This window comes from Suricata suricatta, chromosome 15, assembly GCF_006229205.1.
Source record: "Suricata suricatta isolate VVHF042 chromosome 15, meerkat_22Aug2017_6uvM2_HiC, whole genome shotgun sequence".
Taxonomy (NCBI): domain Eukaryota; kingdom Metazoa; phylum Chordata; class Mammalia; order Carnivora; family Herpestidae; genus Suricata; species Suricata suricatta.
In genome coordinates, this window is record NC_043714.1 from 30,844,589 (window position 1) to 30,870,857 (window position 26,269).

General features: G+C 36.9%; 1 protein-coding gene across 8 annotated transcripts in view; it reads left to right on the forward strand.

Moving 5' to 3' along the window:
* RALYL (RALY RNA binding protein like) overlaps positions 1 to 26,269 on the forward strand; it is a 714,980-nt gene that overhangs the window by 493,131 nt on the left and 195,580 nt on the right. Inside the window, exon 1 of one of the 8 annotated variants that reach the window (XM_029923811.1) lies at positions 6,608 to 6,763. The exons of the other annotated variants lie outside the window; for them this stretch is intronic. Coding sequence (XP_029779671.1) covers positions 6,727 to 6,763 — 37 coding nt within the window. The 5' untranslated portion in view covers positions 6,608 to 6,726. Of the gene's footprint in view, positions 1 to 6,607; positions 6,764 to 26,269 lie in introns of those variants that run through there. 8 annotated transcript variants of the gene reach the window in all.

Here is a 26,269-nt window from a genome sequence, read left to right on the forward strand (position 1 = left end):
TGAGGTGCGGTTCATCCTCTAAGCACCCTGAACACTCTTTTGCTAGGTTGCTCTACAACTCACAACTCTATGGTTTTTAAGATAGGAAAATAGATGAGTAAATAAGAAATAGATAGATAGATAGATGTAATAAAGCAAATATTTCTTATTTTGTAAATTCTGTTAACTGAAATTCTATACATAATTTTCATAATCATGGAAACTTATTATGGTTTGAGGAGGTTTAATGTATCACTATTATTCCTTATTCTTTATAAACTCATTAGAACCCCTTCATCTCAGAAGACCGTGAGGCTGCTATGTCTGAGACAGAGTTATACGCTGCCGAGGAAATGTTTTTCATAAATAAAACACCTTCAGGGAGTATGTACAGCAGTTCCCCCCAACCCAGCTCATGTCCCATAAACGCTATTGTTGTGTTCATAGGTCTGTAAGTAATCCGTTACAGACACATTACCCTATATGTGGATATCACCCTTATGAGACTTTGTAGTTTTTAGATCTAGGATTGCTACATTTTTAGTGTGTAATAGTCAACATTTGTTAGAGTATGTTGAAGAGAGATAAACTATTTACACAGGCATAAGTACCTTCCTTCATACTTCTAGTTACAATCTGTAGTAAGTTCAAGGTTAATTTTATTGCGTATGTTTTAGGCTTCCTTTTTAAAAAAAAAAAAAGTCTTTCAGTAACCATTAAATATTTGCGCCCACGCAAAGGATGTGATTAAAAAGATAGAATGACAATATCCTTGCAACAATGCAAATTAATTTATTCAAATATGAATAGGAAAAGAAGACCACTAAGAAGATAAAGCTAAGTCTTAATAATCAAATTTAGGCTCTAAGAAAAGGTTGATGAAACTAAGACAAGATGGAATAGGAACCAAAGAAAAGGAAGTAGGCAAAAGCAAGAATTCTCAAAAACAATTACCACTAAGGAGATTCAGTGAAAATAAAATCAATTGTAGGGTGAGTTATAAAGGAGAAACATTTAACTGTTGAATATTTTTAAGTATTAAATGTTTTTAAAATTCAGTGATTTCAATGACTTCTTTGATATTAGACCGTAAGAAACTCGAGAAGGTCCAAAGAAATGAATAAAACCTTAATAAAATTCAATATAGTTTACAAAAAAAAAATCTTAGAAAAGTCTTCTCCAGATACATAAAAACGTTTAATGACCCAAACTGAGGAATTTGCAATTGACTTGTTTGTCAAGTACAGTCAAGTACAAAGAGGCATCGTTCTGGAAATGTTCCCATTCATTTGAACCAATATTACAAATGAAAACTTGGACCAAACATTGGGAAGTTTTATGTTTTCTCTGATTGAAAAAAAAAGAACAATGATAAAGCTATTAGTAAAATGAGGTACTAGGTAAAATGATAAAACTTTTTAATATAATAGCCACTCGATATTTTAATTAATAACTATTTTTAGATTATCCAGTAACAGAAGAGCACTTGACTCTGGGCAAGAGCTGTGGATTCAGTTCCAGAACATTAGACAAGACAGCAAGTCATTCAAGAGAGGCGCGTGCAGAGGGTGCGGATATATTCTCTTAAATGGCTGAAAAGATGGATCCGTGATTGTGCTGCAGTTAAAAATGCTTGGATGCTATCCATGCAAGTATCTGAGCAAAGGACTTTTGTCAAGAATTTTTAGGGACTGCACCAGCAAGGAGATGTTTCAATAAAGAAGGCAGAGATCACATCTGAAGGGAGAAAAGGTAGAGTTCCCACAGGGACAGCCGACGTGCCTGAGGACCAGGTAGAGAAAGTCCTCATCTGTACGTTGTGCTGTGGAGTGACAATAAAAAAGAGTGAATTGTGGGTGGCTTTCTGTGCAAACCTGAGAAAAGCTGACCAAAGGAAAGTTGAGATATCACTCATATCAGTTAAGGAAATAATTTCAGGGTAGGGAGTTCTGAGGGAACAGCTCCAGGCTAACTCCAGGGATGCAAGTTCAGGGTTCAAGGTGCTCAAGGTCATGCCCCTCAGTCCCCCTGAGTTTCCAGTCTCTTGGTTTCAGACCAAACATCTGTAAATGGGGAATTTTGGCAGTTTAACGTTTTACACTTTTTTGGGGCGTTGTTCTAGCAATCCTCTGAAATATAAATATCATGCAAGTTAACTATTTCTACATGTCCACATACTAAGTTTTGATGAAATTCTTAGAAGTTTTATCAAAATCAACACATATTATCATTGTTTTTTGTTCTTCCAAGTTCTTATTTAAATTTCAGTTAGTTAACACAGCGTGCAATATTAGTTTCGGCATAGGATTTAACGATTCATCATTTACATACGTACATATTGTAATTTTTAAACCACACAAGGATGTCAGAACTCTGGATGGACTAATAATTTGACACTCTTGGTAGTCTTTAAATGTTCATTCAGTGCTTTATTTGGAGACAGGGTGAGGGCTGGGATAGCAGGAGGAGAGGTGGGTGAGGTGACATGTATGAGAAAGGGAAGTCACCACTGCTGCAGACTTGAGCAGACCTCTGCTGTCCAGAGCAGTCCACTGTGCTTCTGAACTTGGATGTCCTTGCCAGCAAGCCAAAGCCCTGCAGTTAATTGCATTCACCCCTCTTAGAAGTTAAACACCACTATTTGTTATGGAAATATGTCTCTGTGGGTCTCCGTTCCTTGTTACCTAAACAGCTACCAAAAGTATCCATCCCTTCAATCTTACTGGCATGTTGTATTGCATTGGCTCTAGAGAAAGATCGGCCAGTTCAAAGCAGAGCATTACCGCCTGTTCTCTGTGAGACTTTATTCAGAACACGTAATCTCTCAGTCTTATTTGGTTGAAACATTAATAAGGGCAAAAACAATAATAGTAATAGGAGGAGGAAGAATCTATCCTAGGATTGTTTTTAGTATTCAGTGAGTAATCCTGTAAAACCCTTAGAAGACAGCCTAACACCTAATGCGCACTCCCTAAATGAATGTTAGCCCTCAAACCAGTGTTCATTCCTGTGACGAGTTCTAGCGAACATCATTTTCCTGATTTCAATACATTACTAGTGACATTATAATGACACTTTTACGAAAGTCTTTTCCAGCAGCTGCCCAGTGCATTGTCCCTTATTCAGTCCCAAAATCACGTTTGTTTTATCTTCTAATAAAATAATCTCAACACAACTACGTAAGTGATGCAATGCCCCTGAGTATTACCTGCACCCGCCCTCATCTGAGGAAGGCTTGCTCATTTCTAAAAGGAAGGTAGGGACAGCTAAGTAACAGAATTGCAAAGATTATGTGATGTGATGTGTACTCAGCACAGTGCTTAACACACAGCACATAGTACTTCTTTTTCTCATTCTATACACACACACACACACACACACACACACATACACACAAAATGCACACACTCATTCTTTCTGCCTTTCTGTTCCTTCCTTTCTTCTTCTCTTCCTTCTTTCCTTCTGGTTATTCTTTTATGTTAAAATGTGTCTTCTCTTACTTTGCCAGGTACTATTATTTTTTAAATGGTTCCTTCCATGAAAAGAGAAACGACATTGATATAATCATTTGATTTTAGATGATAAATCATCCTTCTCACTTTATCAACATATTGAATTTGTATTTCAAGTATGGAATATGAAGATTGAGTCTATTACAGGAAATCATGTGGCAGGGAATAGAGAGAGATTTTATAAAGCAAGCAATGCTGCTTTTGGCCTCTGACATTATAGTCATAAAGCTGATTTTGAAGATAAAACAACTGTATTTAGTCTGGATCCTTGAAGAGGGTAGGAAAGAAAGAATGAAAAGCCTGGACCTGTCGTCTCTCTTTAACTGCTTTTGTTGTTCCCTACGTCCACACTCCCTGTTCTTGTGGCTACAAGTCTCCCAGCCAAGACCTTCTCCTCTCCCCAGTCACTTCTACCTTCCTGTCAGACTCCTACCTGTACTGCAACTTGGCACTCATGACGTTGGTCTTCACTCATCAAGAATATTTGAGGTCCCCAATTTTGGTGGTTTGAAACACTAAGCACAGATAGAAGTTCAAGAGTGGATGGATGCCTCTGTGTTCCCTGTGGTAGGAAAAGCAATGTAGAGGGGCGCCTGGGCGGCTCAGTGGTTTGAGGGTCTGGCTTCAGCTCAGGTCATGATCTCATGGTTTGTGAGTTTGAGCCCCGCGTCAGGTTCTGTGCTGACAGATAGCTCAGAGCCTGGAGCCTGCTTCAGATTCTGTATCTCCCTCTCTCTCTCTGACCCTCCCCTGTTTGTGCTGTCTCTCTCTGTCTCTCAATAAATAAAAAACATTAATAAGAAGGAGGGGAAAAAGCAATGTAGGAAAGAGTTGATAAGGAAATGAAATGAATGAAATCCCTGTGTGGAAACTCAGAAAGTCAACCCTGTTACAGGGTTGAGAGGCAAAGGTGTCCCAAACATTGATGAGTGTCAGTCAGGATTCTTGTTTTCATGTGTATCTGTGTCTGCGTGATGATCAGTGAAGCTGGGTAAGGAGTTGTGAAATATGTACACGAATTTAATTAAATTATTACATGGTCTTTACAAAAGTTGTTCAGATTGATGTTAATTATGGATAATACAGAATGATGAGAATAGAGGAAAAACTACAAATTTGATTGTGTACTATAATAATGTTAAAATTAATGCCATTTATGTCATGATGTCATTAAGCTATTTCTGCTTCATAATCACCAATGACCTGTTTCTTCATATCACAGATGTGTATACATGTATGTCGGACAAACTTTTGTTTATGTTTGGTTATGATAGATTTTATGGTTCATTGGTCATGTGGCATGAATAATTATTATAAAGGAAAGCTTGCTTAGTGGTTGTGACTTTGTTTCATGAATTTACACTTTATCTTCATACCTATAAGTATATATAGTTTCATTCAAAACAGTGAACTCAGGGACCAAAGATGGACATGAAGTGACAAGTATTTGCATTAAGTAAGAGCGTAATTTTAGTCAATAAGAATGAATGTGTCAACAGTCCAAATTTATTGAAAAAAAATCTACAGTTGTATTGTATTTATCATTTAAATTAGTTTATAAAAAGCCCTTTAGTCAGCAACTGTTTACCAAAAGCCTACTTTATATGAGGCACTGATATGCACTATTGATATATATCTCTGAAAAAAGAAAACCCTGTTCTCTGGAAGCTAATGTTCTAATAGGCAGAACAAGAAAAACAAGCAAACACAGACGGTATCAGGTGATTATAAAGTGCTATGGAAAGAAATTTAGCAGGTAAATGCTTTGGGATACAAGGTGTATGATATCTCATTAAGAAAAGGCCTACTTACTTTATTTTTTGAAAATTTTAATATCACTATTAGAGAAAACACAAGGCAAATCCTTCTGGTGTTTCATAATTGACTATTTCTTATCTGAAGACAACTGTAGTGGTATTTGACAAAGAATCTTACTAAACACTGCAGCTTGTTCATCAAAAGTCAAGAAACTGGACAGGAATAAATATTAAAATAACTGCTTAAATGCTATTCTTGACACCTGTGATCATGAAATATAGTAATTACTTAAAAATAAAACTATTCTTGACATTGAAATAATCCTTCTATTAAGAATTATGGAGATGGTATCTCCTACCATCAGTAAGTAGACTGAGTTTGTTAACACTAAAAAAGAATTTTGGCAGTTGAAAATGTCTTCTGCTTTTAGCTAAAAGATGAAGCTTAATGTATAATCAGGAGGCTTATTACATAGAAATTATTCACTGGTGGATAAATCCTCTGTATTTTAAATAAAACTGCTTTTCAAACACCCTAATTAGCACATGAAGGAGATCTGAAGTCAGACACAATCTTGGAGCGGTGGGAGAGGTAGCGCTCCTGAGTTCTGCGGTGCGGGCATGGCTCAGCGCAGAGTCCGCGGCAGAGGAAGGCAGGGGGCCCGTGCTGCCCGGGTCACGGTGAGCAGTGTGCTCGAATGAGGATATGCCCACAATACTGTGAAAGTAAAGGTCTGAGGACAAAAATGAGGCAGCCTGGATGAAGGCGGGGGAAAGAGTCATGGAGGGGGCAGAGTGCCCAGCACACAGTAGGCACTCACTGAGTCTGAGACCCTGTCGTGTGCCCCTTCTACTCTAGGCCTGGGGAAATAATCTGAAAATGTTACAATTCCCGCATTGCCTGAGACGCAGTCTGTTTGGAGAAATAGACCAAACTAAAAGTGATAATTGCTTAAATAATTGAACATACAAAGTGCATTGAGAGCCCAGAGAAAGAAAGACTTTAGTAGAGTTTCAAAAATAAAATACACATCTAAGCATTGCGGGGTGACTGAAAGGTGTATGAACCCAAAGGATAGTTTGTGCTTTCTATAAATATCAAACAAGGGTTTTTATATTTCCTATTTATATTTTCAGTTTTACTGTTCTTGCTAAATACATGAATCTGTTCTTGATTCAACATTGCTTCAAGCACAGCACTTTAATAGTGCAGATTTTATTAGAGAACTTAACTGATGTCCGTTGGGGGGAGGTGAAGGAAATACAATTTCCTCCAGATTTGCATTAGATAGAGTAGTTACAGGCTGTAGCATCTCCCCTGTAATTTTACGAGAATGGTATTACCCTGGCTTTCACTGTGTGATTGCTGGTTACCTTCTGTCAGTGAGCAACAGTCTTACTGCAAAGCAGGAGCCCAACCGGTCTCTTTGTCTCCGTGGTCAAAGCAATTACTTCTTAGAAAGTCGGATTTTTTCAGAATGACCATGTACAGAAGCAAACGCAGACATCAGAGATGTAAGTAAATTCTGACCCAACTTTTTCATATGACTGTAGTGGGAGAAGCATACTTGATTCCTTAAAAGACTAATCATGACTTCTTCAGATCTATCCTGGTAGTTGAAAAAATATTGTAGCTTTTTTCTCTCTAACCTTTATCTATCCCTGTTACATGCTTGGAAAATGTTGGGGGGGGGCGGGGGGGGGGGAAGAGGGGATAATTCACTGGTTACTATGGAAACCTTTGGAAAGGTTTACAAAATCAACAGAGAAACAGATCAAATGGAATTTCAGTCCAGCTCAGCAGCCTTCATTCAGGCATGATCACTGGATAGTTCTCTCTCTTTCTTTTTTCTTTTCCTTTCCTTTCCAGAAGTGGTAGATTTTCTTTCCTAGAAGTCTATTGAAGGGTTTGGGAAGGTAGCCTAAAACTTCTATTTATTTATCCAATTTCAATTATAACTCTAGGGAGAAATAAAACAGTTCAGAACAGAGGGAGAGAGTTAATTGTGAATGACAAGCTGAATATGTAACAGGATATTCATTGCCAAACTTCTTGGTCCGGAGCACATTTGTAACATAATTCGCTACAGGCACCATTTTAAAGGGTTAAAAGGAGTCATTTGTAATCTACCCAAAGGAATTGATTCTGACTGAAAAGGAGCAGCACAGTTACCCTGGCCTAAAGTCCAGAACAAAGATGATTATGGTACTGAAAGCCATTAGGTTTAGCTAAAAATCAAAGCCTTATGATAGAACTGTGTTTTATGGAAAAGCAGTATGCCTGCCATGAAAAGCGTTCCAATCACCTCTCTTTCTAGTAAGCTCAGTTCGTTACTACTTTATCTTCCCTATTGTCTAAAGTAGATTTTACCATATTTAGCCCAGTCTCTCTGATCACTGACTCTGTTTACCTCCTTAGACAGGTAACTACAACTTGTTCTTTAGTCGGACTCTATACTTTTTCATTATTTCTTATGATGTCTTTAGATGTTATCAAATATTATAAAATACAAAAGCACTATCGACAATGCTCTATTAAAAGGCTAAAATATGATAGAAATGTAATTTTTTTGTGTGTGATTATATTTTTCGTCTGTGTCCACCTGAGCCCTGAGCACTAACATTTCTCTTGTTCAAAGAAGTTTCATGCACCACAGAAAGCTCTGAGGGCCAGGACTGCCAGTTTGATTTTCTATGCCTGATTGCCTTTTGATGCCTCTCTTTCTTGTGATTGAGAAACAACATAGGATAATTGTTACTTGTTTCTTATAAAACTGATTGATGCAAAGTCTACAAATGCATTGCTGATTAATTTCCTTGTGATTTCCTCCCACAAGAATGAATCTAAATTATGCATGTACTTGAAAACCGTCCTGTGCCTTTACTCCTGTATCTTTTCTACACCCCCTCATTTTTTTCCATGTAGGCAATCATCACCTTAATGCACATGGCAAATAAAAGATTATAGAAAAATTGTACTGAGTCTCTCCCTTAAAATGTGCTTGCTGAAGTCTGCGATTAAGCAGCAGGAAGAAATTGTGAATTACATGAGACAAGTCAGAAGATGTATAATTATACAGGGATGAACACCGTAGGGTGTACTAAATGGTTTACTTAAAAAAACCCGAATGTATTACTTATGTTTAATTGTATCAGTCAGCTATATTATACTGCATTAACTGTTTCTATAGTCTAATCATATAAAATATTGGAGAACACGAATATAATAAAATTAAATATATAGAAAGGTTAGCAATAAAAGCAAATAGAATCCTTAAATGATTTTCTATCTTACACTAATAATATTTGCAAAATTGGAAAGTAATGCAATTATTTGCTATCCAATGGGTATATAAAAATATCCGAATTATCCCTTCACCAAAATCCTGTGCATTTCCATTTTCAACCATATCTTTTATGTGTGTGTTTGATGATGTAAAAGGCATAAACTAGCCTGGAGGCAATTGTAATCCAATTAAGGCAATAATTGCACACTTAACAAAATCTCAATGTGAGAAGGAAGGCAAGTGTTCTTATGATTTTCTTTAAAATTGAAAAAGTGCATAAATAAACTTTCTAATTCCCTCATTCCCTAAAGACTTACTATAATGTCCTTTAGTAAAAATAATGCAACTTTCTTTTAAAGGACCCAGTGAGAGGAATAGGCAAGGTGCATGTGGCTGTATGAGGGGGTAGGCGAGCCAGAATATCGGTAAAAAGGCATTTTAAAGAGTAAATGACACTAGGTCTTTGAAAATTCATGTGGGACTTTGAAATCCATTCCTCGCTCATGTCTGAACTGGTTATTTATAATGCCCTACAGAGGTGAAGGAAAGGGAGGGAAAGGTACCCTTTTCCTTGCTGCTTTCTGGTGGAGCAGTAACTGTGGAAATGGAACAGCGTCAGTGTTCATTCAGGTAGCAGATCTTACCTGTGCACAACTGCGTAACGACTCTCAGCTAGATACCGAATTTGTTGAGTGGCAATAAAAAATATTCGCATGTGTCGCACGTTGATTTTGCCAGAGCGTGACAGGTAGAAACCACTTTACGGGACTCTAATATATGTAAACCTGTTTTTACACCTTAGGTGGAGGAAGGAATTAGTATAACTTTGTTCTTTAGTGTTTAAATGTTGAATTTTTCATGTATAACCAATCTATTGATTTAAGTTTAAATTCTATGCTTAAATTTTCAAAATGTAATATGTACAAAACAATGTATACTTATAACCTCCCTTTGCCAAAACTGCAAATGACCTTGAGCAAACATTTTTTTGGTTTTTAAATTCTTAAAGACGAATATGTTTTTCAAGTACAGATGCAGAGAAAAACTAGAGTAGGATCCACATGCTATTAGATACAGAATTTTAAAAACACCACAATCCCCATACCGCAGCAAAGAGAACAGTGTACATCTGATTTTAGGTGTGTAACATTTCATCTTATTTTACCAAATAGGAACCGATGTTCATTTTTTATTACTGGTGATATTTTCGGGTGCTTCTCCCTTATCCATCCCATTATGGGAATGTTTAATAAGCTCACTTCAGGAGCCTGAATACGAGCCATGGTCCTCTACCTGTAATCTTGGCCAATATCTATTACCTTTATGGGTTGCAATTTTTTTTCTATAACTTTAGCAGACTGTGCAGGAAAGATGTTTTCTAAGGAATCTTCCATCTCTAACTCTCAGATAACATAGGCTTCATCATGTAGTTCTCTGACTCAAAGACATTTTATGGGTTCTCATTGCCTAGACTGGTTCTCATTGCACGTGCTTCAGATCCATGTGACCATGGATTTCCTGCCAGAGGCCCTAGAGTCCATATGAATATTGAACATTGTATGTATAAAGGTGATAAAAAGTATATATGTATGAACACCCATGTGTATATCTCCCATGTATGTTTTGATACACATATATACACATATACTTTTTTTTGCTTCTAAAGTGACATGTTTAATTAAATCAAATGTATTGAAAAGATGGTACTAAATTTGTAATGGATCTTAATGCCATATACTTTATATGATTTTTAAACCAATTATATCACATAGGGATTTTATTATGTTCCAATGTTTAAAGAGTGTTTTCATATTCCCAAATGTTAGGAATCACTGAATCGGTAAATGAAATACAAATCTGACCTTATAAACACATATTTACATTACTGTCACTCACTACCTACTTCTTTCCTGATAGCACCTTGTTCTAGCCTTTATCAGGCTATTGAATCATCCACAAAATTCTCTTTAGATTCTCTTCTCTCTGTGCTTTTCCCCCATACATTTTCCTGTTGATGAGTGGTCCTCACCAGCATCTTTATGTGGAGAAATCATCTCTGGTCAAGGTTTCACTCAAATGTCACATCCTTCATGAAGGTCTCTCCAATTTCCACATCAAATTTATCCTTTTCTTCTCTCTTTTAAGATGCTATTTTATAATTTTATTTATACTTCTTATGTTCTAAGATTTTTTCATGTAAGGTACCTCAAATTCTTGTTTGAAGTATTCTCAGAGCATGATGCAATGCTTTGACCATAACAATACATTACCATCTTGTGAAACTCATTCATTTAAAGAAATATTTATTGATCACCTGTTATATTCCGTTCTAGACACTGCTGTAGTACTGTGGCTGTAGCAATGAACAAAACAACATTCTAAACAAAGGTGACAAGCAAATAAATACATAATATCCTGTGTGATGCTGGTACTATAGAGAAAAATAAGGCAAGCAAAGGGAAGGGGAGTTTTGGAAGGCAGGATAGAGAACTGCTATTTTCTATAGGGTAGTCAGGAAAAACCACTGTGGTTAAGATAACATTTACTCAGACATCTGAAGGAAAAAAGGGAACAAACTCGCCTTCTTCCTGGAGAGTTCCAGACGGAAACAATGTGTGCAATTTCTCTAGGGTAGTTGGGATATTGGAGGACCACAAAGGAGATAACAGAGAGTTAACAAAGTTAGGAGATCAAAAAAGCACCGAGGCATTGGATAGATGGAGTAAGGCATGGAGTTAAATTAAACAATATTTTTTATTTGTCACTGAATTCAGATACAATGCATGCTAACTTTTAGAAACACTATCCATACTTCTACGTGACTCTTGCATTATTTTTTTAATTTGTATTTATTTTTTAAAATTTACATCCAAGTTAGTTAGCATATAATGCAACAATGATTTCAGGAGTAGATTCCTTAATGCCTCTCACCCATTTAGCCCATCCCCCCTCCCACAACCCCTCCAGTAACCCTCTGTTTGTTCTCCATATTTAGGAGTCTCATGTTTTTGTCCCCCACCCTGTTTTTATATTAAAATGAAAATCATAAAAAAGTTATTTCAAAAAGGCTTATACGTCATACTTGGCAAGACATCCAATTGTTAATTGAAGGAGAATCAAATTGTGGTCATCTAGATCATAAAAATTTGAACAAGAAAATTTTTATAATTTGTTTATGTTTATTTTATTTTTGTGTGCGAGACAGAGCATGAACAGGAGAGGAGCAGAGAGAGAGGGAGACACAGAAACTGAGGCAGGCTCCAAGCTCTGATCAACAAGAATATTTTCTGATTTATCTTCTTGTAAATATCCTTGTATTATTAATATATTCTCCATATCTTCAAAAATAATGCTATGGGAAAAAATAAATTCATAGCTTAATAGAGTTGTAAGGCTTTTTAAAGTGGTTACAGGAAGAAACAAGACTGCTGCCATTTTTTAAAGTTTATGTATTTATTTTGAGAGAGAGACAGAGAACAAGCAGGGGAGGGGTAGACAGAGAGAGAGACAGAATCCAAGCAGACTTCCCGCAGTCAGGACAGACCCTAATGTGGGGCTTGAACTCACAAACCATGAACTCATGTCCTGAGTCAAGATCAGGAGTCGGATGTTTAATCAAATGAACCACGCAGGTGCCCCTGTCGGTCTTAATTGATGCAGAATTCGTATCTCAGTGGTCAAGGTGCATAATAGGTTTGATGTTCTGCTATTGGAACATGAGTTGTCTTAGCTGTCATGCACATCTTTATTACTACATTTTATCTTCTTAAAATCTTGAAGTATTTTTTGGAAGTGTTTTTTGAAATTATTTATTACCAATTTGGATATCAAAGATAAAAATGGATTGTTGTTTAAAACAAATATTTATATTGATAACATATAATTGTGAAGATAAAATTAATCAAGACTCTTAATTCACAAATGTTGAAATTATTTATTACAAAACTTTTTTCAGATTCATATGATCAAGTTTTCAAAAAAATACTTTTAAGTTTACACTAAAAAAATAAAAATAAATTGTGCTTGATAAGCAAAGCTCTCTGGACAACACTAATACATTCAAGACTACTTTCTCTATTACTGATGTTTTTTGGAATTCTGGTCCAACAGCTGAACTCTCAAGTTCCTAATATGAATTCTGTAACTGATACAGATTGAGAACTTATAACTTTATACACTCCTCATGGAATCCTGTCTTCATGGATAGATTCAGGATTCTCTGATTATGCATGCCCAATGGGACCATAGGTACCAGTTTAAGATCAGAGATGTACAAAAGCTGACTAATAACACCCCTGATATAGATTGACCTTAGATAGAAATACATATTGGTCTTTCTCAAGTCCTTAATAATTTGGTTTGCTTTTACAGCCTGCAGCCTGTGACTGGTTCCGCCTGGAGGAATACTTATTCAATCTCTTTCTCCCTCTCCCTCCCTTCCTTTCCCTCTCTCTCTCTCTTTCTCTCTCTCTCGTCCATTGTTTTGTATTTTGCAATGCTCCACAAAGTCAGAGGTCATTTTCATAGAGAGTAATCATTTGTACGTTTTCTTTTAATAACATCTCTACTTTCAGAAAACAACTTGGCTATCATGCCTTAGCTGTTCTTTTAGTTTCTCTCTTCTGAGAATCTGTGCTGCATTTATATCTAGACCTACATAAAAGCCATGACATTGACTCTGTCCCCAGTTGTTCACGTAAATGTTCTCTCCTGAATGGCATTCATCTCTCAAAATATGTTACAGTTAAAAATAATGTGGATTTGTGTTTATTGAGAGCAAATGATGCATGTGAAGAAACTAGGCTTTCAGCAAAATAAGATTATTGGTGTTAAAGTAGATATTAATATATGTCTTTTTAAAATACTGCCATGAATGCAGGGATTTTCACATGATTATAAAGAAAGGATGAACATTCAAAAATATTGATGGAAAGTGTGATAATATAGGATATAGTCTTGGATGACCATTGACAATTTTTGAATGAAAGTGTGATAATATAGGATGTAGTCTTTATATAGTCTAACATGTCCTACCTTTGGAAGCTTAGAAAACAACTTTTGTAAAAACCATGATCTGGCGTGATTATGCTTTTTGGACAGTCAGTCTGTTTGGCTGAGCCACATTAAACTGTCATTTTTCTAAGTTAGATATGGCAGTTTCATGTTTAATGTTAAATGTAAATACCGGCTATTACAGAAGTTGGCAAAAAAAAGGGGGCGGGAAGGGGACAGGTAGATGAAAAATCATAGTCCCAACACAAGTTGGTATGAAAAGTCAAGGGCATTTATAGTTAGGATGAGCACTTGCTGTACTAAAAGAATATAGTTAAGGGAATGTATTCATTGTTGTTCTTTAGGATGCATAAGGCTAAACCTTTCACAAAAAAATTAAAAAGTATGTCCAGGCTTGTCGTCATAGTTAAAATGACCTTGTTTTGCAAGTGTCACATCTAACTAGGCTTTGAAGGTCGTCAAAATCTTAGAAATTGCCTACCACCTACCAAACTTAAAATGTTTATTGTAAAATTTGAGTTCTGACTTTATATGATTTTATGATTAGAATTGTGATTTATCCAAATGGAAAATGGGATGGCTAAAATGAATTAGTAATACTACCCAAAACAATAAAAATAACATTTGGCATCTATTGATTTCTTACTATACAGCCAGATACTGTTTTAAGCATTTGTTACATATGACTACTGCAATTTATGTAATAGAGATATAACTGAACATGTAAAAGCAATAATCTAGTAATCTATGGCACTTTTAATTTCCATTCCAATTTCAAAATGTTATTTAAAATGTTGATATTAATCTCTAGGAAATTGAACACATGACGTTAAATTGAAATATGAGTGAAAGAATAAGCTTATATGTCCCTTGAGGAAAGAAAAAAATTAACTTCATAAAGCAAAATATATTGTTTGACCAATATTCCTGCTTCTTGAGTCATATAAAAACAGAAGAAAATATCCTGAGGAAAAGTTTTACATATATATGCAAATGAAATACTCACATATGAATGCATTGGCCTGGTGTGCCATCTTTTCTAGAAGTAAAAGAAAAAAAAGGCTTCCAGAACTTAGAAAATCGAAGTGCTCTGCAGTGACTTAGTAATTCATTGTGAAATGTTACACACTTTTGTGGTCTAGAGCAGCTAAATTGTTTGGCATAACCTTTTGATTCATTTTCCTTTTTGTAGTTATCGATCTTCTTGGCATTATTTACTCAATTGCACTCCCATTTTGACCATGGACTTTCTGACACCTTTACTTATATAGGGCTACATTATATATGTGTTAATATTGACTCAAGGTCTTAATGGTCTTTTATCATTGACTTTATATTATCTCTGGAATTTAATTTATATTTAAAATAAAGATAAAACCCACATCTATTTTGTGAAACCCCTTATAGAGAGTGTGGCATATATTTTTGTAATGTTTCATGCCTTAGGCTGCTTATCATTGGGAAGTGTTATATTTTATATGATTCTTTTGACCCCTAGTGAACTTGAAACTGCCTTAGAGGAACAGCTGGATGTATTTCCTTAAATAAACACACATTGTTCTTCAAATTGCTAGTATCTGTCTTCTTAATAGGCTTCACAGGCAATGGGAATCTTGACTTTGAAGTCACCTCTGCTGGGTTCATGTAGATATCTGACTATTTCATACCTTTTTTTCCGCTCATACTTGAATAGTATCTTTCCACTCAAGTTTATCTTTAAATGTGCAGCATATAGCCATAAACGTATACTTTACCTTTTCTGTGATTATAATATTTATATGATAACATATATAAATGCAATCTAAAATAAAATAACAAAAAATATGCAACACCTGTAAATGCATTACAGATGGCCTGGGACATTTAATTCTATCTAATTTATAGTGTCAGTAATTAATGAGAGGCTGGTTCACAATTAAATGAGAAAAAATACAGTCGCACAAAATCAGAAATATTTGCTTTTAACTGGAATGCAAGGAAAAATTCATTTCTTTTTCACTTTTGGCTTTGCTAAGGTAGCAAGGGGAAAATGGCTACTCAAATTTTAAAAATGGTCATAAAATTTTTCTCAGCACTGAATTTGTCCTCCCAGAACTATTTTTACAAACCTCGCCTTTTTCATATGATCATTTCTAACAAAGATGATACTTCCAAATTTGACTAATGGGTACAGAATCTCCCAAAGAAGCTTTAGCAAGGATACTACATGAAGGTTTCTGGACCCTGTTTGTTGATTCACTAGTCAGAGAGAAATATTTTTTCAGATTAACATGTCAGTTTTCCAAACCAGGCTAGATTTTGAGAGATTTGACTTGAATGGATGTGACATTTTATTTGAAATTAAAAGACAAACAAATCATTTAAAATTATACTTTAAAAATATTCTTTATTCCTTAGTTATTTAAGAAAGAAGTGAGTAAACAAGCAGAGGAACAAGATATTAAGAAGTTATGTCACAAGATCATAGATATGTCTGTTTCTGAGGTTTTCTTTCATGTCTATGGAAATGGGTCTCTGGGAATTGGAACCATGCTAAGTTAACCTGTTCTCTTCTGCTGAAAACAAGTGTCCATCAGGTTAAAAACAGTCGGAGTTGCTTTTGTCCTGGGGAAACAGCCATCTAACATATTTAGTTGTTTGGGGAAGCTACGAATCGTTAGTAATACCATTTCTCTTAGATTACTACTGACAGTAATTAAATCAACAGTTGTAGTAATTTGCCATATACTTCAAGCCCAATTAGGTAAGCCTTGCCTTGCTTATCTGGCTATTAAAGGATGAAGTGGCTTGGGATCCAGAATTCTCAGTAAGTTTCCTGTATTATTAAGTTTTCCCAATGTTGACTTAGGTTGCAGAGTATAATAAATATCTGTTGGGAGGGGGCATCCAAGAAGGTGGTAGAGAAATATCCTGAACTTCCCTCCTCTCACAGAAACACATCTATGGCTACATATGGGTCATTTCCTTCTGAGAAAAATTGGAAAAATAGATCAGTGTTCTTCACGAGAAAGAATAAAAGGACAACATTGAGACAGAGGCAGAGACATGGTCTTACAAAACCCAGCTCCAGCACAGCAGCACATAAAGGGAGGAACCTCACCGGACAGGCACTTCTCCCAGAGGAGCAATGTTTCAGTGCCCAATGTGCAACCTACACCACAAAGATCTACATCAGCCCATGCGATCTGTACTAGAAAGACGACTCCTGAACATCTGGCTTGGATAACCAGTGGAACCAATATCTGAGGATCCCCAAAATGCCATAGGAAACTGAGATTTCTCGTGCTGAGTTTATATGCTGTCTTGCTTGACCTGAGACCAGGCAACGAACAAAGAAAACGAACCAGCAGTTTGAAAGCACTTAAATTATATGTGAAGAAGATTCATTTGCTGGGTCTGATCTAGAGGCATCAGCTGGGCGTGGGGGGACAATTAAGATGTTCTCCGGAGATGGAGGTACTAGAGGATGCCATTGTTGCACTCTCCCTTTAGCCTGGTTAGCATAAGTAGAGGAGCATGGCCAGATCACCCTCCCACCACCTTGATGGAACAGGTGAGGTCAATGGTCACGGCACTTGCTGAGGCTGGAGAGCGTTTAGAGCACACTGCTTGAGACACTTCCCCACCACTGTGCTAAGACATGTGGGGCTAGGAGTCAGATCATCCTTTCATTTGTAGACTAAAACCAGCTCATAGACAAGGCTCTTCCTTGCTCCATTGCTGAAGCCTGTTGTGAGCACATCAGACACAAGATTTTCCCGCTGGCTTTAGGAAGGCTTGTGGAATGTGCCTGGCCTGCTACACTTTCCAGCTGCCTCACTAAAGCCAGCAGGCATGTGAGTCCACACTGGGGATACCCCTGGATCACCTGGCCCTGGTGGCGAAGAAGGTTGGTGTCCCAGAGCCCTACAGGACTACAACAGTCTGAAAGATAGCTCTTGGCAGGCCACAAACTCCAAGGCACTGCACAGACAACACACTGAAACAAGCTGTCTTCCTCTGAAAAAGGCCTATTTATTTAGTCTGGAGCTTCAGCCTGAGGGAGAAGCTTCAGCTTTCCCACACATCTAGAGGCTAAGGAGGCACCCCCAGGGAACTTAAGCAGGAAGAACCATCCTTGCACATACCCATGGCCTTACTACAACCCAATGACTCTTCTCAGAAAGGAGCTTACATACTCACCTAGAGCCCTGATTTTGGCAACTGTCACCCTGGGAACATCCATATCTCCTGGTCTGGAGGCCCACAGGTATTACAATTGCGGATCCACAGGACTATAAATATTTTCGTATCTTAAAAGCTGCTGCCTGAGGGCTTGGCTTCCAGTCAGCTTGAAACTAGGTGCATAATGAGTGTCCTCCCCTTGACTCACTGACAAGTTTTGGCACACCATCAACAATGAGGGCATATCAAGAATGAATCAAGCAGTTTAGGCAATCACAAAGGTTCCCATGAGCCAGGGCAAGGTTGAATGAGAAAGGTCATTACTTACACAAGGTCATGGCTTCAAGACTAAGAGAGGTAGTTGTTTCATTTAATACATGGAAACAAACAGAGTCAAGCAAAGTGAGGAAACAGAAAAATTATTTTGTTCCAAACAAAAGAAGAAATATTCAGAAAAAGATCTAAATGATATGGAGATAAGCAATCTACCTTTAAAGAATTCAAAGTCATACTCATAAGGATACTTACCAAACTCAGCAGAAAAATAAACACAGTGATGTCATCAATAAAGAGATGGAAAACAAAACAAAGTACCAAACAGAAGTCACAGAGTTGAAGAATACAATAACTAAACTGAAAAATGCACTGGAGGGTTTCAGCAGCAGACTAGATGAAGCAGAAGTAGGGATCAGTGAGCTGTGGGATAAAGCAATGGAACTCACCCAGACCAGCAGCAAAAAGAAAAAATAACTTTTTTAAGTTTATTTATTTATTTTGAGAGAGAGCATGAGTGAGGAGGGGCAGAGAGGAGGGGGAGGGAAAGAATCCCAAGCAGGCTTTGCACTGTCAGACGGAGCCCAGTGCAGGGCTTGAAATCACAAACCATGAGAATATGACCTGAGCTGAAATCAAGCATCAGTGCTTAACCAACAGAGCCACAAGGCACCCCCCCCCAAAAAAAAGAATTTTAACAAATTGAAGATAACTCAAACAACATCAAGTGAAATAATACCATTCTCATTACAAGGATTCCAGAAGGAGAAGAAAGAGAAGAGGGGGCAGAAAAGTTATCTGAAGAAATAATGGCTGAAAACTCTCCTATCTTAAAGAAGGAAACAGATATCCAGGTCAAGGAAGTACATTAATTTGGGTCCAGGAATCCAAAGAGAGCCACACCAAGACATAATATAATTAAATCAATAGTTAAGGGTACCAGGGTGGCACAGTTGGTAAAGTGTCCAACTTCAGCTCAGATCATGAGTTCAATGTTTGTGAGTTCAAGCCCCACGTCAGACTGTGTGCTGACAGCTCAAAGTCTGAAGCCTGCTTCAGATTCTGTTCCTCCCTCTCTCTCAGCCCCTCCCCGACTCACACTCTGCTCTGTCTCCCAAAAATACATAAACTAAATGGAGTGCTCTCCATTACCATTGTGGTTTCTGAAGTGACAGGAAAAAAAGGGAATGGAAGCATCAGCCATATCCAGAATTGTTCTTTTTTGCCTGTCTTAGTCAAGGCATGCGACCTTGTAACTCCAGTTGCCAACATTTTGCCAATATTATAAAAATAATAAAATAAAACATCTAAAATTAAAGACAGAATCTAAAAGAGAAAAATAGTGTTAAATGCCAAGGAAGTCCCATGAGGCTAACAACAGATTTCTCAGCAAAATGTTGCTGTTCAGAAGGGAGTAGCAGCATGACATGTTGAACATGCTGAAAGGAAAATCTTCTAACCAAGAATATGCTCCTCAGCAAGGTGATCACTCAGAATTGAAGGAGTGCTAAGAGTTTTTCAGACAAGTAAGAGCTAAAAGAGTTTATCACTACCCCAGCCTTATAAAAAACACTAGGAGACTTCTTTTAGCTGAAAAGGAATGTCAGTAAATAATTATAAGAAAGAAAACATATGAAAGTAAAAGTCTCTATATACTAAAAAAGGTATATAGGTTTAAAAAAAAGTATATAGTAAAGGTGGTAGATTAATCACTTATAAAGCTACTAAGAAGGTTAAAAGATGAAAGTAGTAAAAATAACTATAACTACAATAGTTAGTTAAGGGAAACATAAAATGAAAAGAGGTAAGAATGCGACATCAAAAACATAAAGCCAAGGGGGAGGGGGAGGAGGTAAGAATACAGAGTTTGGAATGTGTTCAAATTTAAGTTGCTATCAACTTAAAAGAGACTATTGTGTACATAAGATGATATATGTGAACTTCACAGTAACCACAAAGCAAAAACTTACAGTAAATTCACACAAGACAATGAGAAAGGAATCCAAACATAACACCAAAGAAAGTCATGAGACCACAAGGGAAGAAATAGAAGAGACGAGCTACAAAATCAGCCAGAAAACAATTAACAAAATGGCAAATAAGTACATACCTATTCCCTAACTTAGAAAAAAAAATCAATAGAGTAGAAAGTGTAATGGGAAAAAAAATGTGGCAGAGACTGGATAATCATTCACCCCTTCTTGTGCAATAATTGAATCATCAATAATTAGCTGAGTTGGTGGCCACATTTCTCTGCCTTCTTGTGACCAGGTTGCTGCTCAGCTGTGGAGTGTGAAAAAGGGTGTGTGCAACATCGGAGGCAATATCTCTAACAGGAAGCAATCCTATCTCTCCTTACCATGTCCTCAGTCTTGCTCTGGGAGCAATAATATGATGGTCACAGCTCACTCACCTTGGACCATGAGGTTCAAAACCAAGCCCTCAGAATGGCTGAGCAGGATGACCTGGAGAGCCTGGTCTGGGAAGGAGCAAAGAGCCATTACACTGACCTAAAATGCCTTCATCTAGACTTTTACAATAGAGGAAAAGAAACTTTGATTGTCTTTAAGCCACTGTTATTTGGGGTTTCCTTTACACAGACAGCCAACTAATTCCTCCCTTGTATAAGAAAAATTAGACTTCTTCCTAATCATAAGAGACTTTTCTATAGTGCCATAACGGGTCCAGATGGGAACATATCCAGCCAGAACCTAGAAATGTCAGTGAGGAGTAGGACATATTCTACAGGTGAGAGAGAAGTCTGAAGCCTGGATCTGCTCAGAGACCCACTGAGAGTCCCACAGCGAGTGGCAGGGCACTCCAGGCCCAGGGTCTCGGATTCTGACTTCTGGACTGGGAGTGCCTGGCCCCGAGCTGTGCTGCCTTCAGTTCCAGCAGTAGGACTTCTTGGAATTGAGGGCTCCGACCTCAGGGATGCCTGGGGACCCAGGAAAGGCTCTGTGAGAGCAACAGTTGTGGGTATAAACGACTGTTCGAGTCTAGATTGTACTACAACTATTCTGTGCCTGAGTTCCCTTGCTTCTTTGGACAGAGCGAAGCATTTTATCAGCAGTTCGGTGCTTTGACATCTGATTCAGACTTTCCGGAAGGAAAGGCAGTCCTATTTGTAACTCACCACTGCCACGGTTAAGACACGGATCCTCTTCCAGGAAAAAGGACTGACTGGGATGCTGGAGGGAGAAGTGTTGCTCTTTGTTCAAAAGCGAAAGTTTGGGGTGTTCTCCACTGTCTTTGTGGTTTCTGGAGTGACAGGAGGAGAGGGAAGGGAAGCATTCTCTTCAGTCAGATTCAGAATTGTACTTCTTTGCCTGTCTTAGTCAAGGCATGCGACCTTGTAACGCCAGTTACCAACATTTTCTGAGTGATCTTAGGTGCTGTGTGTAACTCTCAAATGCTCTGGAAAGAATCTGATTGACCCAATGCCATTTGGTGCCCTCAGGATCCTAAATCCACCTGATGTAGACAGTGGGGATGTTTCTTGAGGTGTTTCCCAGGATAGAAAGACAAAATGTTAAGTTCTGCTAAGGTAGACAACCCAAGATTGGAACACTGTTGTCCTATGAAGACAAAAAACTTGTCTCTTTGCCTCGTCTGTTACCACTGGCACCTTCACAGAGGGTACCTGGGTAGCAAAATAGGGTTTACATCTGCCTTTCTGCCTTACAGTTTGATAATCTGTATCTGAAAATAAATTAGACTGTAATACTCTTTTTTTTCCAAGAACATGTTCTAAATATTGTTATTCAGTGTAACTACATCAGTTATGATAATATAACTTCAGTTTGGGACCAGATCATTAAATCTGGAAATATATAACATATGTTACAATGATGAATATATCCCATTAATCTTTGGAGCTAGCATTCCAATCACTGGTATAGAACAATGCTTCAAATATGACTGAAAAACAGTTTTTTGTCCTTGGAGATTTTCTAGTGGACATTTTATACCTTTCTATAGCTTTTCGTGTTCTTAATAACAGTATAGCTTCATAACAAATACTTACCATTGCTGTATGTATGTGGCAATAAAGTTAAAGTTATTCTTTATGAAGTCATTTATAGCTTTCAGTCATTATTGAGTTTTTTATGACTATTATAAAATGATATGACTTAAGAGAAATTATAAACTTCTCCCTATGGTTATTTGTCATGACTAACATTTATAGAATTATGTTGGTTGTTATGTCTGGGATATTTTATTGTCTTCCTTCTAGAAAAGTAAAATAATAGAGGGGCTCCTGTGTGGCTCAGTTGGTTAAGCGTCTGACTTCAGCTGAAGTCATGATCTCACAGCTCGGGGTTCAAGCCCCGCATCGGGTACTGTGCTGATAGCTCAGAGCCTGGAGCCTGCTTCAAATTCTGTGTCTCCCTCTCTCTCTCTGCCCCTCCCCTGCTCGCACTCTGTCTCTCTCTCTCTCTCAAAAATAAACATTACAAAAAATGTTTAAGAAAAGTAAAATAATAGAGATTGCCAGGCAAGTTATTATGAAACTATTAAGATTTTGTTGTATGTCTTGTATATATCTCCATGAGCTATTCTCATTTTAATAAACTTTAACTACCAGATTTCCTGAAAAAAAGCAGGTCAATCTAGAGGTAACTGCAGTTGACAAATAAGTATCATCATTTTGTGTTATCAACTAAAAGTTCTATTGATTGCTCTTTTAAGTTATTCTGGGTCAGTTTTTATATCAGTAGTAACTGAAAGTCTTAATATCATTTGTCCATCAAAACTTGATTACATATTTATTGTAGGAAACAGATTTTTCTATCATAGCATGAAAACATATGTTGAGAAAGCATTTTTTAATTTTTATTTTAAAAACACTTACAAGGCATTTCTTGATCAGGTGCCATCTTACTCTGTAGATTTCATTTCTTGCCATCTGACTTTGCACATGATACTGAATTTTCTTTCTGATGTCTGAGGAATTCTTTTCATCATTAGCTCCTTACATTGCTTCTTCTGTTTAGAACACTCTCCCCTTGTTTCCTAGTTAAGTACTTACTCCTCCTCTTCAGGTCCCAGCTTAGACACTCACCTCCTACTGATTCATTTTTCTAACTCCTCATATAGGAGTAGAGGCCAGTAGAGGCTACTGGAATTGATCTTTTTATGTTTTCTTTTCTACTGTACATGTGCCCTGGGTATAAATTGTAATGTACCCAGTCATTTGGCTGTAGCTCTTGAAGACAGAAACCGGACCTCTTTGTTCACTGCTATATCCCCTGCATGGTCTGGCACTAGAAAGCATTCAATCAATAGTTGTTGAAGGATGAAAGGAATAGATAGCCTTCCTTATGTACCTGTTTCAACATGTAGAAATTGCAGTCATTTGCCCCAAAGTAAATCACTCTGATATTTTTGTTGATGAAATATCGTTTGTCTTTTCATATTCATAGATGTCCATGGATGATGTTCATGTGCTCAGGCCTTTTTGGTGTCAGAGTTATTTTGTCTACTGACTGATCTATTTTACTTATTTCTTAAGGAGTATTAAAGGAATCAAAAGCCCTTTAAGTCTTGGCTAATTTAACAGTGTTTCCTCAAAATTTAAGGCACATTTGGAAATGACATGAAATCCCAAGCATTTCTGTTGTAACTATGCTAGTTTTTAGTTAATGTAAAACTTCCAGATTTTTGTAACATTGTGTTTTGAGAACTCAAAACATATGGCTGATAACACATTAGGAATTAAAATTTGCTTCTCTACCTTCTCATTTTTTCTTCTATCCAGGTTTGGCTCTGCTGCTAGGTTTCATTATTTCTTAAATCAATTTTGCATCACTTAAAGGAGCAATTTGTTTGTTTCTCCTCAGATTTGTAGCTATTAATCTCAGCAGTAAGTCAGTGATTGATTTTTTTCAGACCCTCAACATCACAAAGACATAGACTGTACAGAGAAACTTGAACTAAATCCAAGATATACTGGTTGAAACTATGCAAGTTAAGACTTCATGTCATACATAATAAATCTGTGTCACTAATTTGTTATGCCACGCTAAAAATTGGGAATAGAATTAGAATGGTCATATAAAGTCATTTCACTGCCTCCTTTTAAATTCCCTTCTCTCATTGTCCTCTCCACAATTCTTTCTACTCAGTAGTTGTATTAACTGGACCTTCTTGAATTGTAACTAAATGTGACCTCGTTTCCAAAGCATTTAAAGTGACTATGGGTGAAAGCTCTCTCAAGGGCTTTCAATGCTTCAAAAGTGGACATAAAATCTGTGTCAATAATGAATACTGCACATTAAATTGACCTGAATAGTTAGGCACAAACTTTTTTCTCAGCATTGGCAAATTTCTGACATGAAAGCTTAGAATGGGACATTTGAAGAGAAGCTATTAGGATAATGCAGGGACTCTAAGAGGATCTCCATGCTATACATTTGTTTTTCTTTTCTGAGTATAATTGAGATTTCCAAGACTTTTTACTGAGGAGCCATTTTATCTTCTGGATTTGGTAATTGAAAAAAAGATAAAATTATTAAGAGAGCAATATGGAATTCAATAAAAAATTGAAGCCAAAATATTATGTGCTTGATACATTTTTTTCAAGCTTTTTACCTGAGTTGTTTAGTGTGCCAGGCTAATGAGTCCAAGGTCAGAGATTTGAGCTTTCTGAAGTGCGGATGCTTTGCTTTCTCTTTGAATCACAGATCACCAATGTCACCCTGCCCAACCATCCTTCAAAGAAGGACCTGGTTCCAAGGAAGCAATGTGTGAAAGAGGGAAAACAGATCAGACTAGAGCCATTATACAGCCGTCACAACTACAATGTCTCAAAGTAGATATATCACTAGTTCAGCATATCTAGTACATATGTTAGATACATGTATAATTTGTGTGATATTGCTTGTGACACCATTGTACATGAAAGAGAACACATCTGTGTTTGAACAAGCATCATTTGTTTTCATTTTAATTTATGAAGGCAGTAAAATTAAACCAGCTTTCTTTTTTTGTTAAATGTCAAGTTCACACACTTGGAATTTCACAGAATACAAAATATCTACAATTCAAAAAAGGCTCGCTTCACTGAGGGATATTTAGTGTCAGTGTTTTTCACTATAGCCTTTTCATTTTATCAGGCATGTTAAATTTTAGATAATTTAAAAAACACTGAACTATTAAAATATGCTGTTGCCTTCTCTCTCAAGAGATCGTATGAATGAGATTAGATTTCTCTACAAAACTTATACCAAGGAAGAATCTAAGAATCTAAACTTTGTTTCATTGAGGAAGACTGAAGATGAGTGCAGGTACTGCTATGAGTAGAATTAGGAAAATTTCCAGTTTTATGTAGTTATGGTGACAGAATGCCATGGCATCTGTTGTTGTTGTTTTAATAAGCATGTATCTTATGTCTCCACTAACAGTACAGGTCACTAACTACTGATTTACTTCCAACTGGAAATAAATTTGTCATATACATCACAATCACAGTGGTTCATAGACCTGGATCAGGTCAGACAGAATTATCAAGACTTTCGTATTATTTTATGTTCTATTTTAAAATAATTGTACCCACCAATGATATAGAATCAACTGAAAAGATTGGACATCTGGGTGGCTCAGTTGGTTGAGTGTCCGACTTTGTCTCTGGTCATGATCTCAGTCTGTGGATTCCAACCCACGTTGGGCTCTGTGCTGACAGCTTGGAGGCTGGAGCCTGCTTCAGATTCTGTCTTCCTCTCTCTCTGCCCCTCCCCTGCTCACTAACACCCTCCCTCTCCCTCTCCCTCCTTCTCTCCCTCTCCCACTCCTTCCTTCTCTCTCCCCAAAAATAAATAGACATTTAAAAAATTTTAATAAAAGAATCAAGCAAAAATACTGCAGAGTTACCTAGGCTGACTTTCTAATTTTATAGAGGAGGAATGGGTTTATATTATTGCCCATTAGACATGATGACCAATAAATGTGCCTCCCCACCTTCTTTGGAAGAGGAGTTCACTTGGCACTAATTAACTCATTAAAAAAAATAGTCATCACTGAGAAGTTAAGTCCTAATAGCAACACGCACGACAATATTCCCCTCTTGTATTTAAATAATTAACATAAATTTTCAAGTAGTTCTTTTTATTATTGCAGCAGTCCTCTTCCTGTTTACACCGACCTTTTCTGTACTCACCATTCTCATAACTTTTTCTTAGATGCTTTCTCATCTTCCTTTATTTTCTTTATTAAAGTAATTGCCATCTTACAAATTATATTTCTTTCTTTGCTTAGCTTATTCCAGTAAGCTATGATACCTGAA